At 45.0% G+C, this 16,797-nt stretch overlaps 1 protein-coding gene across 2 annotated transcripts; it reads left to right on the forward strand.

Annotated features, from left to right (window-relative positions):
- The first annotated feature begins 1,380 nt into the window (after window positions 1–1,380).
- LOC119298452 (WAT1-related protein At5g64700-like) lies at window positions 1,381–6,519 on the forward strand. Of its 2 annotated transcripts, none has more exons than XM_037575849.1 (7): window positions 1,381–1,703; window positions 4,936–4,998; window positions 5,092–5,205; window positions 5,299–5,539; window positions 5,736–5,894; window positions 5,981–6,132; window positions 6,305–6,519. In XM_037575849.1, the coding sequence occupies exons 1-7, from the start codon at window positions 1,516–1,518 to the stop codon at window positions 6,453–6,455; spliced, it is 1,068 nt and encodes a 355-aa protein (XP_037431746.1). In that variant the 5' UTR covers window positions 1,381–1,515; the 3' UTR covers window positions 6,456–6,519. The 2 variants fall into 2 exon arrangements, with proteins under 2 accessions (XP_037431746.1, XP_037431745.1); XM_037575848.1 differs by lacking the exon at window positions 1,381–1,703 and adding an exon at window positions 4,485–4,776.
- The last annotated feature ends 10,278 nt before the right edge of the window (window positions 6,520–16,797 follow it).

The raw sequence follows: 16,797 nt of genomic DNA on the forward strand, positions 1-16,797 counted from the left end.
CAGATTTTTGTATGGAACAAAACCCAATAAAGATAACATCGGATGAAAAAAATTTCAAACATCAAAGTTGTGCGTCTCATCGAAACTGTTAATTTTGATATAAAAATTGTCTTGATCTGAGTTCGTATGTAAAAGTTAAAGCCAAAACGATATTTCTGCAGAAAATTGGACATTACCGGACTGTCCGGAAATTGGACCAGACTGTACATGGACGATTATGGGCTTAAGATGGAGTCAAATCAAAAAACGCATAACAGTTTTGAACAGTTCAGTCCAAACCATGCGAATTAGAGTCAAATTAGGGCGTTTAGAGCTTTAGACGTGAATCCAAGTTATTTCTTGCACGGGAAGCTCAGCCACCTCTTATATACCTAAGGGCCGATCGAACAACAACACACAATCGACAAAACCCATCTACTTTTTATCCTAATTTTACATCTCTCCCTTGTTCTTTCTCTCTCGTTCTTCATTCGTTCTTCGTGTTGAAGGGCAGCGATCCTCGAGGCTCTAGGGGCGAGCAAACCGACCGAGGGCAGCCCATAGCCGCGCGCGTTCAGACGGGGTCCCTCCCGGGCGTATGGGGTTTCAGATCCTGAAATGCACCCGCCAGATTGCCTGCGTGCCGCGCTTTCGGACGGGTCTCATTCGACGTGAGCTGCGGTGCATCATCCTTGGCGTTGGAGGTATACGGTGACGTGTTCATGTGCGAAGAGTTGGCGAGGAACATGCAACCAACAAACAGGATAGTGAAGAGAACGGTGGACGGAAGTCCTGGCCACCGGTGCAGCACCGGGTGTGGGAAAGAAGAGAAGAGGCGCGACCATGCAAACCCCATGTGCGTACAATAATTGTTTCCGAACCGGTTTATTTAATTTTTATTTCAAAGATTTTTCTTAAAATATTGTTAATCAGTGATATCGCTAAAAATGAAAAAGTGTTCATGTATGTACATATGAATAAAAATCCCACCGCGTATATAAAAATGTTTGTATATAGAAAAAGGTTCATGTATTTTTAGAAATAGTTCATAGCTAGTTTTGTTTAGAAAATATTCATACACATTTTGAATATATATTCATGTACTCTAGAAAATATGTTTAAAAAATCCAAGAAAAGGAGGACATAAATAGACAACAAAAAGGTGGAAATAGAAACAAAAAAAATGATAACATAAAAGGTAAAACAAAGTAAGCAGAAGTATTGAAAGAAAAAGGAAAAGTCCAACTAAAGAATCTGCCCAATAGACTGGCTGAATCTACTCTCTACCAAGCAGACTGAACTTGCTGTAGCAGTTGCGCGTGAATCTAGCTAGGAGCGAAGAATGGGTCACACGGCCTGCAGCTCGCCCGCCCGATCCCACAAGAATCTCTCCCCTGGTTTGTTACTTCACTCCAGTGGTTGGCCCATCGATCACCCATCCCACTCGACCCCCCCGCAACTCGCATCACACAACTCCTATTCTCTTGTTGGCTGATCAACCAAGTTCTCGTCGTCTCGATCGTCGAAAATCTATCGATGGGGTCGTCGTTTAAGTCGGAGTGGGGGCCGGCGATCTGCATGGTGCTCATCGAGCTGTTCACCACGGGGCAGCTGCTGCTCACCAAGGTGGTGGTCGACGCTGGCCTCATGGTCTTCGCCCTCCTCACCTACCGCTTCTTCCTCGGTGCCACCCTCGTTGTCCCTCTCGCCCTCATCCTTGAGCCGTACGTCATCGCTTCTCTACTCACCGCCAATGCATCTCATCTTCAAGATTTTATTGTTACTCCCTCCGATCTATATTAAATGTCGCTGGTTTAATACAAAGTTGTTAGAGGGAGCACTTATTAATTTATGCACGCATGCATTTCTGACCGATTATATTCATGACGTGACGTGATCGAATTCCTTCTTTGCACTTATATTGATATGTGGTTCGTGTGTGCCTATGGGTGGATGGCATGTTGTGTTTGCCTGTTGCCGCCGTGTCACTAGCATGTACTCCTAAAAATGTATAAGATTGTTTAGACCACGAAAGACTATTTCTTTACAGAGGGAGTAGTCTCCAGACAAGTTTAGCTTGACAGACCATTTGTCTTCTTTCCTGGTGGCCGAAGAAGCTACTGAGTTTGGCGGTGGGAACTGAAAGCATATCAAATCTGATATGTATGCCACGCACATATGTTACCAGGATCTATTTCACGAGTCTTCCATGACAACAACACAACCTTGGCGCCTGCCTTATAAGTAGTATGGAGGGCGATCACATCTTTAGGGAATGAAGGGGAAGTAGTGGCTACTGGCTAGGGCTACACCTGGATCAAAAACATAGCAAAACATTTCAAAAAAAAAATCTCTGTATTTTTTTACATCCCAGGAGCTATGTAGCTCTGTACTTTTTGCAAAGCTGCTCGGATGTCATTTGGGAATCAAACTTTGCAAAGACCTATAACATTTGTTCATAATCATTGTCACAAAGTTAGACAACATGGTCTACAAGTAACACTTAAGGCCGCATCAACGAAAATTACGCTCGTAAATTAAAAGTAATTGGATACACTAGCACCACCTCATGATCAGAAATTACAATATGCATGATCTTTGCATTTATATTGATCTGTTATGTTCTTCCCTGCTGGACCAATATATGGTTTGTGTTTTGTCTATGGCGTGTTTGTCCGTTGCGTTCACCATGTCGCCAGCATGTGTTCTGTTACTTCTGTACTGTGTTTAGCTATTGTTTATCTTCTTTCCTGATGGACAAAGAAGCTATACTGGGTTTGTAGGCGTGGTAATCATAAGCATATCAAATCTGATATGCCAAACATATTTTCCCAAGATCTTTTTAAAAAAATATGCAGCAAAGTCCAGCTATTTCTCTCAAAAAAATCTCAAGATCTCACTAGCCTTTTTTCGAAACAGAGGCAAAAGCTTTGCCTCATCTCATTAATAAGAAAAAGGGTAACAAGTTGCCCGGTTAATTAACAAAGAACCGGGCGAAAACCGCTACAACACAACCACAAGAAAGGGCACCCCGGTCGACTTGGCACCGACGAGACCACACACACCACCAAGAAGAGGACACTGCCGAGGTTGCCTGCAATGTCATCGTCATCACCTCTCCCCGAGCAGGCGACTCCGATTTCGCCGCTGACGACCCATCAAGACACCTTCGAACAAGCGACACACGAGAACCTCGCCGGCCAAGGGCAACACCACGCGACCTGGCCACCCACACGAAGACACACACACTGGCGAGAAGAAACACAAAGCTGAGGTTTCCACCAGGTCTCATCGTCGTCACTCCTCCACGAGCCAGTGATTCCGACTTTACCATTCAACTTCCACAAACGAAATCCTCGTCGCAACAGACGCCGGTACCCATGCCGGCCCATGCCAAACAGTCGACCCTCGCGTAGCAACAGGCAGCTCCGACTCTGATGACAAGCTCCGGAGAGGAGATGCGCAAGACCCGCGCCGAAGAAGATCTTCACCACCGGACCGCCCCTTCCAGGTCATCGTACGCCGCTCAAATGAAGAGGCTCAAAAAGCATAGCAGCTCAGACTTCACAACAAGCGAAGACCAAGACGAAGATACTCGGACATGCCAGAGCCAAGCCCACTAACAACGTCTTGCCTCTACCAGACCATCGCTCACCAACGTCATCGTTGCCATACAAGCCGTCACACGGACCTCTCACATCGCCGGCCACGTGCCGCGATGCCGTGCAAGTCCAACCCAGGATCTCACTAGCCTTTCATGACAACAACAACAACAACAACAACAACAACAACAACAACAACAACAACAACCTTGCATATGCTTCTCATATGGTTATTTACCAATATGGGTTTAGCTCTCGATGTCTTTGGGTTTTGGAAGTCCTCCGCCGAACGAGTAGTATTTCACCATGAAAGGCTTACAAAGAAATTCCACTAGTATCCTACAGACTACTCCCTCCGATCCAAATTAATTGACACGGATTTAGTACTAAATTCGTGTCAATTAATTTGGATCGGAGGGAGTACATGATAGAGGTTGAGCTCATTACTCGAATGAAACCAAGTCTACAACAAAAGGCTAGGAATTACTTTATTACTCCCTCCGTTCACTTTTATAAGTCGTTTTAGATAACTGAAAATAAGCTAATTTGCACCTTGTCTGAAATGTCTTCAAAGCCTTATAAAAGTAAACAGAGGGAGTAATTAATTGGAGGCATGTAGCTAACAGAGCAGGCCATAAATCTGAAAGATTAGAAAGTTGAAAGTATAGCTAATTAGATGCAAACACAAATTCTTTGTATAGCTAACAGAGCATGCACCGCCTACCCATATTCCACTATTTATTTTTTAGAGATTGAGGAATAACTCTTATATATCCCTCAAACATAAAGAGAAAAATTAGAGGGTGGAGACATCTTGCAAACACAAGTTCTCTGTGCATGCACGCCACTAGCTCACACATAAAGAATGACAAGCACTTGGTGAGTTGTGAGAGCTAGCACTCATCTCCCCTCCCCCCCCGTAGCTTTGCCATTCCCTCCTTGTCACTTTGCTCAGAGGCTATCTCCATTCTCCAATTCTCCACCACGTACGTACAGCGACAGTAATGGGGGGCTCGACGAACGTGAAGGAATGGTGGCCTGCCATCTTCATGTTGTTGATCCAAATTTTCACGACAGGGTTAATGTTGCTCACAAAGGTGGTGGTGGACAGTGGGTCACTTGCTTGGACCTTGCTCACGTACCGCTTCTTCCTTGGCGCCATCTTGGCCATCCCCTTGGCGATGTTCTTTGAGAAGTTAGCTCTAATTAACTACTGTTATTTTAGCATATTTTTCTCCTTCTCATGGTTGTCATATGACAGGAAACATTTGGCAAGTAATTATCAAAATGTGTCGTGATATAAAAACATTTTGCAAATGATTATCTGTTTACTTACCCTCATCACCTCATCTAGAGGGAAGTTGAAGGAGCTTACACTGAAGGCGTTCATATGGATTTTCACCAGTGCACTTGTGGGGTTAGTCATTTCGTTCACATCATCTCAGTTCGGCAATGGTTCTGATAAATATCTACGCACAAAGTAGTGGTGATTGTTGCTTTCACCTTCCAGATTCACAATTCCTGGTTTCGCCTACATTGGCCTCGGAGACACATCGCCAGGATATGCGGTAAACTTCTATAACATCATACCGATTGCCGCCTTCATCCTCGCGGTTCTTTTCAGGTAAACAAGATGGAAATATAATCACAAACGCCTACTAGGAATATTGGGTCCATAGAGGAAGGAACTGCAACAACCGACTGTTATTTTTCTCAGGAAGGAGCCACTGGACATGAGGAGCCTGGTGGGGAACATCAAGGTCGTCGGAACCCTAGTCTGCGTTGGAGGAACGCTGGTGATCAGCCTGTACAAGGGCAAGGTGCTGCACCTTTGGCCCACAAATATCATTGGCTACCACCCGAAGCAAGCCGGAGCTGCTTTTGGTCACCACCATGTGCGTGGAACCATCTTGCTCATCACCAGCAGCCTCAGCCTCGCCGTCTGGTACACAGTACAGGTATATAACAAACATATAAGCAACAAGTCACTATTGCAACGTCTCAAATAAATAGTATTACCTATATATCATTAATTTTGTACAGGTATTTCATGCAAAATTCAACTCCTCCTCCGAGGGAGTATTACCTTTTTTAAAATTCTTAAGCAAAGTGTGACCAATACAGCTTAATTATATATGAGTTTGTAATGAGCAGGCTCAGATGCTAAAAGTGTTCCCATATAAGTACTGGTCCACTGTCGCTACATGCTTCGTGGGGAGCATCCAAACGGCTGTCGTGGGGGTTGCGATGAACAGAGAGAAGGCAACATGGGCGCTCAAATGGAACATGAGCTTGCTCACCATTGTGTACTCGGTAAAACTATTCGGCTATTCCTTTTGTTGTGCATCAGTTCACTTTGTGGCCCTCAGTTGAAGGTCCTCATTTACATCTTGCTGCAGGCAATACTCAACACTGCTGCCAAATTTGTGATGATTTCGTGGGTCGTCACGCAGCGTGGGCCAACCTATCCGGCCATGTTTTGCGCCGTGACGGTGTTCTTCACTACTATTCTCGACTCGTTGCTTCTCGGCAATGATCTGTCCGTTGGGAGGTATGCTTACCACTTCTCTCCATCCTATGTTAATAAGTGCTGATTTTGGCTAACGTTCTTAAGACCGTAGGTATATACCAGAATATGCATCGCCAATTACTAACATTATTTTCTTAAAATTTGTTGCTGAGTTTCCTTGCAATTAATAACCGATCTGTTTACATGCATGCAGTGTTCTAGGCATGTTCATGATTCTAGCTGGGCTCTATCTTTTCCTTTGGGGAAAGAGAAAAGAATCAGTACCTCCGAGTGAAGAAAATCCAAAGGAACAAATGTTATTTCAGAGTGGAGACAAGAATGATAAATCAGTAGCTAATGTATGATTATTTCATTTGGCAATATTACAAAAGGGACTATTCAGAAGTTTGTGTATTACGAAAAACAGAGGAAAAAGGTCAATATTGTTTGTGATGTCCTCAACCATTCATCCAATTTGATCATCACGTAAAAAGGTCAATATCCCAAATTGTTGATTATGGTAGTTGTCTTCATTTTAGTTAGCGAATTTTAAACCAGACAGTGAAAATAGCAAAATGACACAATTAGTTCTAAGTTTTGTAGTTTCTTTGTTTGGTTTTATATGAAGTCCTCAAGCATTGACCCTGCATTATTGTATCTCTCCACTGCCTCATGCCTTTTCCTCCTGTCTGAAATGATCGAGGTGGATCTGCGAGGGGCCAGGGCGTGAATAGATCTCTACAATATTTATAATGCTTGCAAGGTCAAGGGACCAAAGTAAAACACAAATGAATGAGCTACGGTTAAGGACAATCGAAGGCACGGGGAAACGAAGATTTATTTCGATGTTCACTCCCTTGGAGGGGAGATAGTCGCACCGTTGGAGAGGTGGGAATCCACAAAGGAAACCTACACCACATTGCATAAGAGCAACTCCAATGCACCGACCCAAACGGACGTGCTCTTTGTCCGTTTTTTGTCCATTTGGGTTGGTCGCCCGCTCGACGTCCGCCCTCTTTTTGATTTGGGTCGGCTATGCGCCCAATGCACAGGACCCATTTCATGTCCACACATAAATTTTAAAAGGCTCGCGGCCATAGATCATGTCAGCGGCCATGCCATCGGCCAAAATTCATGCTGGTGCCATGCCAACGGCCGGGATACAAAGCCAGTCTCCCAAAAATACACCACACAGTTTATGCTAGCACACTTGCCAGCGGTCGGCACACATGCCAGCACACAAAAAGGGGTGGGAATTTGACCACGCCATCTCAGCCGTGGTCATGCCAGCACACTTGCCGGCATACAAAAAAAGGATGACGCTCTCCACCATAGATCACTCGTTGTTGAACTTGAGCATGTCGGCCTGAATCTTCTCGAACCACGCCTCTTCCTCGGCGACACGGTGTTCAGGTCCACCTTCATGACCTCCACCCCCGTCATCATGCTAGCGAGTGCCACTTATTTTGCCTTTCTCTTGGCATTGGCGGCCTCGATCTCGAGCATCTTGGCTTGCTTCTCCGCTTCCATCGCAAGCATCTTGGCTTGCTTCTCTCGAGGTCAAGCCTCCCCCTTTGGATCTCCATGAAGGTGTTCATTTGATCTTCCTTATCTTGCCGGCGCTTCTCCTCCCTTGTGTCCTTCTTGCTCATCATGCCCTCCACGGTTGCAAGCAAAGAAATCAACGCCGCATCACGCTTGTCCTCCTTCTTGGAGTTGGTCTTCCCTCGCGGCCGTGGCTTTTCGCCCTCCCCAAGCTGCTCCATGGCTTCCTTTGTTGGGGAACGTAGCAATAATTCAAAATTTTCCTACGTGTCACCAAGATCAATCTATGGAGTCATCTAGCAACGAGGGAGGAGTGGATCTACATACCCTTGTAGATCGCGCACGGAAGCGTTCAAGAGAACAGGGTTGATGGAGTCGTACTCGTCGTGATCCAAATCACTGATGATCCTAGCGCCGAACGACGGCACCTCCGCGTTCAACACACGTACGGAGCAGCGACGTCTCCTCCTTCTTGATCCAGCAAGGGGGAAGGAGAGGTTGATGGAGATCCAGCAACACGACGGTGTGGTGGTGGAAGTAGCGGGATTCCATCCGGGCTTCGCCAAGCACTGCGGGAGGAGGGAGGTGTGTCATGGGAGGGAGAGGGAGGCGCCAGGGCTTGGGTAAGGTTGCCCTCCCTTCCCCCCACTATATATAGGGCCAAGGGAGAGGGGGAGGGCGCAGCCTTGCCCCTTCCTCCAAGGAAGGGTGCGGCCAAGGGGGGAGTCCATCCTCCCCAAGGCACCTAGGAGGTGCCTTCCCCCTTTAGGACTCTTCCTTTCCCCTCTTCTCTTGGCGCATGGGCCTCTTGGGGCTGGTGCCCTTGGCCCATATAGGCCAAGGCGCACCCCCTACAGCCCATGTGCCCCCCCGGGGCAGGTGGCCCCACCCGGTGGACCCCCGGGACCCTTTCGGTGGTCCCGGTACAATACCGGTGACCCCGAAACTTGTCCCGATGGCCGAAATAGCACTTCCTATATATAATTCTTTACCTCCGGACCATTCCGAAACTCCTCGTGACGTCCGGGATCTCATCCGTTACTCCGAACAACTTTCGGGTTACCGCATACTAATATCTCTATAACCCTAGCGTCACCGAACCTTAAGTGTGTAGACCCTACGGGTTCGGGAGACATGCAGACATGACCGAGATGACTCTCCGGTCAATAACCAACAGCGAGATCTCGATACCCAGGTTGGCTCCCACATGTTCCACGATGATCTCATCGGATGAACCACGATGTCAAGGACTTAATCAATCCCGTATACAATTCCCTTTGTCTAGCGGTACGATACTTGCCCGAGATTCGATTGTCGGTATCCCGATACCTTGTTCAATCTCGTTACCGGCAAGTCTCTTTTACTCGTTCCGTAACACATCATCCCGTGATCAACTCCTTGATCACATTGTGCACATTATGATGATGTCCTACCGAGTGGGCCCAGAGATACCTCTCCGTCACACGGAGTGACAAATCCCAGTCTCGATTCGTGCCAACCCAACAGACACTTTCGGAGATACCCGTAGTGTACCTTTATAGCCACCCAGTTACGTTGTGACGTTTGGCACACCCAAAGCACTCCTACGGTATCCGGGAGTTGCACAATCTCATGGTCTAAGGAAATGATACTTGACATTAGAAAAGCTTTAGCATACGAACTACACGATCTAGTGCTATGCTTAGGATTGGGTCTTGTCCATCATATCATTCTCCTAATGATGTGATCCCGTTATCAATGACATCCAATGTCCATGCTCAGGAAACCGTAACCATCTATTGATCAACGAGCCAGTCAACTAGAGGCTTACTAGGGACATGGTGTTGTCTATGTATCCACACATGTATCTGAGTTTCCTATCAATACAATTCTAGCATGGATAATAAACGATTATCATGAACAAGGAAATATAATAATAACTAATTTATTATTGCCTCTAGGGCATATTTCCAACAGTCTCCCACTTGCACTAGAGTCAATAATCCAGTTCACATCGATATGTGATTAACACTCAAGGTCACATCCCCATGTGACTAACACCCAACGAGTTTACTAGAGTCAATAATCTAGTTCACATTACCATGTGATTAACACTAGATGAGTTCTGGGTTTGATCATGTTATGCTTGTGAGAGATGTTATAGTCAACGGGTCTGAATTTTTCAGATCCGTGTGTACTTCGCAAATCTCTATGTCATCTTGCAGATGCAGCTACTACGCTATATTTGGAGCCATTTCAAATAACTGTTCTACTTGGAGCTATTCTAAATTGTTGCTCCATTATACGTATCCGGTATCTCTAATCAGAGCTATCCAGATAGGTGTTAAGCTTGCATCGGCGTAACCCTTTACGACGAACTCTTTTACCACCTCCATAATCGAGAAAATTCCTTAGTCCACTAGTTACTAAGGATAACTTTGACCGCTGTCTGTGATCCATTCTTGGATCACTCTTGTACCCCTTGACTAACTCATGGCAAGGCACACTTCAGGTGCAGTACACAGCATAGCATACTGTAGAGAGCCTATGATAAAAGCATAGGGGACGACCTTCGTCCTTCCTCTTTCTTCTGCCGTGGTCGAGCTTTAAGTCTTAACTTCATACCTTACAACTCAGGCAAGAACTCCTTCTTTGACTGATCCATCTTGAACACCTTCAAGATCATGTCAAGGTATGTGCTCATTTGAAAGTACCATTAAGCGTTTTGATCTATCCTTATAGATCTTGATGCTCAATGTTCAAGTAGCTTGATCCAGGCTTTCCATTGAAAAACACTTTCCAAATAACCCTATATGCTTTCCAAAAAATCTACATCATTTCTGATCCATAATATGTCAACAACATATACTCATCAGAAATTCTATAGTGCTCCCACTCACCTTTTTGGAAATACAAGTTTCTCATAAACTTTGTATAAACCCAAAATCTTTGATCATCTCATCAAAGCGTACATTCAAACTCCGAGATGCTTACTCCAGTCCTTAGAAGGATAGCTGGAGCTTTGCATACTTATTAGCATCTTTCAGGATTGACAAAACCTTCCGGTTGTATCACATACAACCTTTCCTCAAGAAAATCGTCGAGGAAACAATGTTTTGACATCCTATCTGCAAGATTTCATAAATAATGCAATAATCGCTAATATAATTCCAACAGACTCTTAGCATCGCTGCGAGTGAGAAAGTCTCATCGTAGTCAACTCCTTGAACTTGTCGGAAAACATCTTAACGACAAGTCGAGCTTTCTTAATGGTGACATTTACCATCATTGTCCGTCTTCCTTTTAAAATCCATCTGTACCTAACAGCCTTACGACCATCAAGTAGTTCTTCCAAAGTCTACACTTTGTTTTCATATATGGATCCTCTCTCGGATTATATGGCCTCGAGCCATTTATCGGAATCCAGGCCCACCACCGCTTCTCCATAGCTCGTAGGTTCATTGTTGTCTAGCAACATGACTTCCAAGACAGGATTACGTACCACTCTGAAGTAGTACGCATCCTTGTCATCCCACGAGGTTTGGTAGTGACTTGATCTGAAGTTTCATGATCACTATCATAAGCTTCCACTTCAATTGGTGTAGGTGCCACAGGAACAACTCTTTGTGCCCTGCTATACACTAGTTGAAGTGACGGTTCAATAACCTCATCAAGTCTCCACCATCCTCCCAGAAACTTTTCCTCGAGAAAGGACCCGATTCTAGAAACAATCCCTTATTGCTTTTGGATCTGAGACAGGAGGTCTACCCAACTGTTTTGGGTGTCCTATGAAGATGCATTTATCCGCTTTGGGTTTGAGCTTATCAGCCTGAAACTTTTTCACATAAGCGTCGTAGCCCCAAACTTTTAAGAAATGGCAGCTTAGGTTTCTCTAAACCATAGTTCATACGGTGTCATCTCATCGGAATTACGTGGTGCCCTATTTAAAGTGAATGTGGTTGTCTCTAATGTCTAACCCATAAATTATTGTGGTAATTTGATAAGAGACATCATGGTATGCATTATATCCAATATGGTGCAGTTATGATGTTCGGACACACCATCACACTATGGTGTTCCAGGCTGTATCTGTTGTGAAACCATTTCCACAATGTCTTAATTCTGTGCCAAACTCGTAATTTAGATATTCATCTCTATGATCATATCATAGATCTTTTATCCTCTTGTCACGACGATCTTTCAACTTCACCCTGAAATTACTTGAACCTTTCAATAATTCAGACTCATGATTCATCAAGTAAATATACTCAACATCTACTCAAATCATCTGTGAAGCAAGAACATAACGATATCCACTACATGCCTCAGCACTCATTGGACTGCACACATCAAAATGTATTACTTCCAGCAAGTTGCTTTCTGGTTCCATTTTACTGAAACCGAGGCTTTCAGTCATCTTGCCCATGTGGTATGATTTGCATGTCTCAAGTGATTCAAAATCAAGTGAGTCCAAATGGTCCATTTGCATGGAGTTTCTTTATGCATATCTACCAACAAACATGGTTCGCATGTCTCAATCCTTTCAAAAATGAGTGAGTCCAAAGATCCATCAACATGGAGCTTCTTCATGCGTTTTATACCGATATGACTTAAGTGGCAGTGCCACAAGTAGGTGGTACTATCATTACTATCTTATATCTTTTGGCATGAACATGTGTATCACTATGATCGAGATTCAATAAACCATTCATTTTAGGTGCAAGACCATTGAAGGTATTATTCAAACAGAGTAACCATTATTCTCCTTAAATGAATAACCGTATTGCGATAGACATAATCCAATCATGTCTATGCTCAACGCAAACACCAATCTCGATGGTAGAGGGAGCGGACGATATTTGATCAACCTTGGAAATACTTCTAACACATATCGTCATCTCACCTTTAGCTAGTCTCCGATTATTCCGTAGCTTTTATTTCGAGTTACTAACACTTAGCAACCGAACCGGTATCTAATACCCTGGTGCTACTAGGAGTACTAGTAAAGTACACATCAACACAATGTATATCCAATATACTTCTATCGACCTTGCCAACCTTCTTATCTACCAAGTATCTAGGGTAATTCTGCTCCAGTGGCTGTTCCCCTTATTACAGAAGCACTTAGTCTCGGGTTTGGGTTCAACCTTGGGTTTCTTCACTAGAGCAGCAGCTGAATTGTCGTTTCATGAAGTATCCCTTCGTTCCCTTGCCCTTCTTGAAACTAGTGGTTTCACCAACCATCAACAATTGATGCTCCTTCTTGATTTCTACTTTTGTGGTGTCAAACATCACGAATTTCTCAAGGATCATCATATATGTCCCTGATATAGTTCATCATGAAGCTCTAGCAGCTTGGTGGTAATGACTTCGGAGAAACATCACTATCTCATCTGGAAGATCAACTCCCACTCGATTCAAATGATTGTTGTACTCAGACAATCTGAGCACAAGCTCAACAATTGAGCTTTTCTCCCTTAGTTTGCAGGCTAAGAAAATCGTCGGAGGTCTTATACCTCTTGACATGGGCACGAGCCTGAAATCCCAATTTCAGCCCTCGAAACATCTCATATGTCTCGCGACGTTTCAAAACGTCTTCGGTGCCTCAACTCTAAACCGTTTAACTGAACTATCATGTAGTTATCAAAACGTGTATGTCAGATGTTCGCAACATCCACAGACAACGTTCGAGTTTCAGCACACTGAGTGGTGCATTAAGGACATAAGCCTTCTATGAAGCAATGAGGACAAACCTCAGTTTGCGGACCTAGTCCGCATAATTACTACTATCAACTTTCAACTAAATTTTCTCTAGGAACATATCTAAACAGTAGAACTGAAGTGCGAGCTATGACATAATTTGTGAAGACCTTTTGACTATGTTCAGGATAATTAAGTTCATGTTATGAACTCCCACTCAGATAGACATCCCTCTAGTCATCTAAGTGATTACATGATCCGAGTCAACTAGGCCGTGTCCGATCATCACGTGAGACGGACTAGTCAACATCGGTGAACATCTTCATGTTGATCGTATCTACCATACGACTCATGCTCGACCTTTTGGTCTCTTGTGTTCCGAGGCCATGTATGTACACATGCTAGGCTCCTCAAGTCAACCTAATTGTTTCGCGTGTGTAAATCTGTCTTACACCCGTTGTATGTGAACGTAAGAATCTATCACACCCGATCATCACGTGATGCTTCGAAACGACAAACTTTCGCAATGGTGCACAGTTAGGGGGAACACCTTCTTGAAATTTTAGTGAGGGATCATCTTATTTACTACCATCGTTCTAAGTAAACAAGATGCAAAAACATGATAAACATCACATGCAATCAAATAATAGTGACATGATATGGCCAATATCATATAGCTCCTTTGATCTCCATCTTGGGGCTCCATGATCATCTTGTCACCGGCATGACACCATGATCTCCATCATCATGATCTCCATCATCGTGTCTTCATGAAGTTGTCTCGTCAACTATTACTTCTACTACTACAGCTAACGGTTAGCAATAAAGTAAAGTGATTACATGCCGTTTATGTTGACACGCAGGTCATAAATAAATTAAGACAACTCCTATAGCTCCTGCCGGTTGTCATACTCATCGACATGCAAGTCGTGATTCCTATTACAAGAACATGATCGATCTCATACATCACATATATCATTCATCACATCCTTTTGGCCATATCACATCACATAGCATACCCTGCAAAAACAAGTTAGACGTCCTCTAATTGTTGTTTGCATGTTTTACGTGTCTGCTATGGGTTTCTAACAAGAACGTTTCTTACCTACGCAAAGACCACAACGTGATATGCCAATTGCTATTTACCCTTCATAAGGACCCTTTTCATCGAATCCGATCCGACTAAAGTGGGAGAGACAGACACCCGCTAGCCACCTTATGCAACTAGTGCATGTCAGTCAGTGGAACCAGTCTCACGTAAGAGTACGTGTAAGGTCGGTCCGGGCCGCTTCATCCCACGATGCCGCCGAATCAAGATAAGACTAGTAACGGCAAGCATATTGAACAAAATCAACGCCCACAACTACTTTGTGTTCTACTCGTGCATAGAAACTATGCATAGACCTAGCTCATGATGCCACTGTTGGGGAACGTACCAATAATTCAAAATTTTCCTACGTGTCACCAAGATCAATCTATGGAGTCATCTAGCAACGAGGGAGGAGTGGATCTACATACCCTTGTAGATCGCGCACGGAAGCGTTCAAGAGAACAGGGTTGATGGAGTCGTACTCGTCGTGATCCAAATCACTGATGATCCTAGCGCCGAACGGACGGCACCTCCGCGTTCAACACACGTACGGAGCAGCGACGTCTCCTCCTTCTTGATCCAGCAAGGGGGAAGGAGAGGTTGATGGAGATCCAGCAACACGACGATGTGGTGGTGGAAGTAGCGGGATTCCATCCGGGCTTCGCCAAGCACTGCGGGAGGAGGGAGGTGTGTCATGGGAGGGAGAGGGAGGCGCCAGGGCTTGGGTAAGGTTGCCCTCCCTTCCCCCCACTATATATAGGGCCAAGGGAGAGGGGGAGGGCGCAGCCTTGCCCCTTCCTCCAAGGAAGGGTGCGGCCAAGGGGGGAGTCCATCCTCCCCAAGGCACCTAGGAGGTGCCTTCCCCCTTTAGGACTCTTCCTTTCCCCTCTTCTCTTGGCGCATGGGCCTCTTGGGGCTGGTGCCCTTGGCCCATATAGGCCAAGGCGCACCCCCTACAGCCCATGTGCCCCCCCGGGGCAGGTGGCCCCACCCGGTGGACCCCCGGGACCCTTTCGGTGGTCCCGGTACAATACCGGTGACCCCGAAACTTGTCCCGATGGCCGAAATAGCACTTCCTATATATAATTCTTTACCTCCGGACCATTCCGAAACTCCTCGTGACGTCCGGGATCTCATCCGTTACTCCGAACAACTTTCGGGTTACCGCATACTAATATCTCTATAACCCTAGCGTCACCGAACCTTAAGTGTGTAGACCCTACGGGTTCGGGAGACATGCAGACATGACCGAGATGACTCTCCGGTCAATAACCAACAGCGAGATCTGGATACCCAGGTTGGCTCCCACATGTTCCACGATGATCTCATCGGATGAACCACGATGTCAAGGACTTAATCAATCCCGTATACAATTCCCTTTGTCTAGCGGTACGATACTTGCCCGAGATTCGATCATCGGTATCCCGATACCTTGTTCAATCTCGTTACCGGCAAGTCTCTTTTACTCGTTCCGTAACACATCATCCCGTGATCAACTCCTTGATCACATTGTGCACATTATGATGATGTCCTACCGAGTGGGCCCAGAGATACCTCTCCGTCACACGGAGTGACAAATCCCAGTCTCGATTCGTGCCAACCCAACAGACACTTTCGGAGATACCCGTAGTGTACCTTTATAGCCACCCAGTTACGTTGTGACGTTTGGCACACCCAAAGCACTCCTACGGTATCCGGGAGTTGCACAATCTCATGGTCTAAGGAAATGATACTTGACATTAGAAAAGCTTTAGCATACGAACTACACGATCTAGTTATCAATGACATCCAATGTCCATGGTCAATAACTAGGATTGGGTCTTGTCCATCACATCATTCTCCTAATGATGTGATCCTGTTATCAATGACATCCAATGTCCATGGTCAGGAAACCGTAACCATCTATTGATCAACGAGCCAGTCAACTAGAGGCTTACTTGGGACATGGTGTTGTCTATGTATCCACACATGTATCTGAGTTTCCTATCAATACAATTCTAGCATGGATAATAAACGATTATCATGAACAAGGAAATATAATAATAACTAATTTATTATTGCCTCTAGGGCATATTTCCAACATCCTTCCCCCCATGCGACATGAGGGTGGCATATTGCGCCTTGAACTTCTCCTTCCCCTTGATGACCATCAACAATGGGAGAGGTGGAAGGACTTGCCATCATGTTGGACCTTGAATGCCTCCAAAGCTTGGAATGCCTACAAATGAATAGCATGCAAGCATATGGGCAAATGGACATGCAAGCATAAATGAAAATGTAAACAGATACGAAGAGGGGCACATGTATAACATATCTTGCATGCGATGCCACTCATGGGGCGTGCCTTGATGGTCTCAAGGGTGGCACAAAACTTGTTGCACTCTTGTTGTATC

This window comes from Triticum dicoccoides, chromosome 5A, assembly GCF_002162155.2.
Source record: "Triticum dicoccoides isolate Atlit2015 ecotype Zavitan chromosome 5A, WEW_v2.0, whole genome shotgun sequence".
NCBI classification, from domain to species: Eukaryota; Viridiplantae; Streptophyta; class Magnoliopsida; order Poales; family Poaceae; genus Triticum; species Triticum dicoccoides.

What these genes read in the sequence shown, in the direction of transcription:
- LOC119298452 (XM_037575848.1), top strand. Translation starts at nt 4,586, where the DNA reads ATGGGGGGCTCGACGAACGTGAAGGAATGGTGGCCTGCCATCTTCATG. An exon ending in ATCCTCGCGGTTCTTTTCAG is followed by an intron (nt 5,206 to 5,298) that starts GTAAACAAGATG and finishes TATTTTTCTCAG; the next exon opens with GAAGGAGCCACTGGACATGA. An exon ending in AATGATCTGTCCGTTGGGAG is followed by an intron (nt 6,133 to 6,304) that starts GTATGCTTACCA and finishes ACATGCATGCAG; the next exon opens with TGTTCTAGGCATGTTCATGA.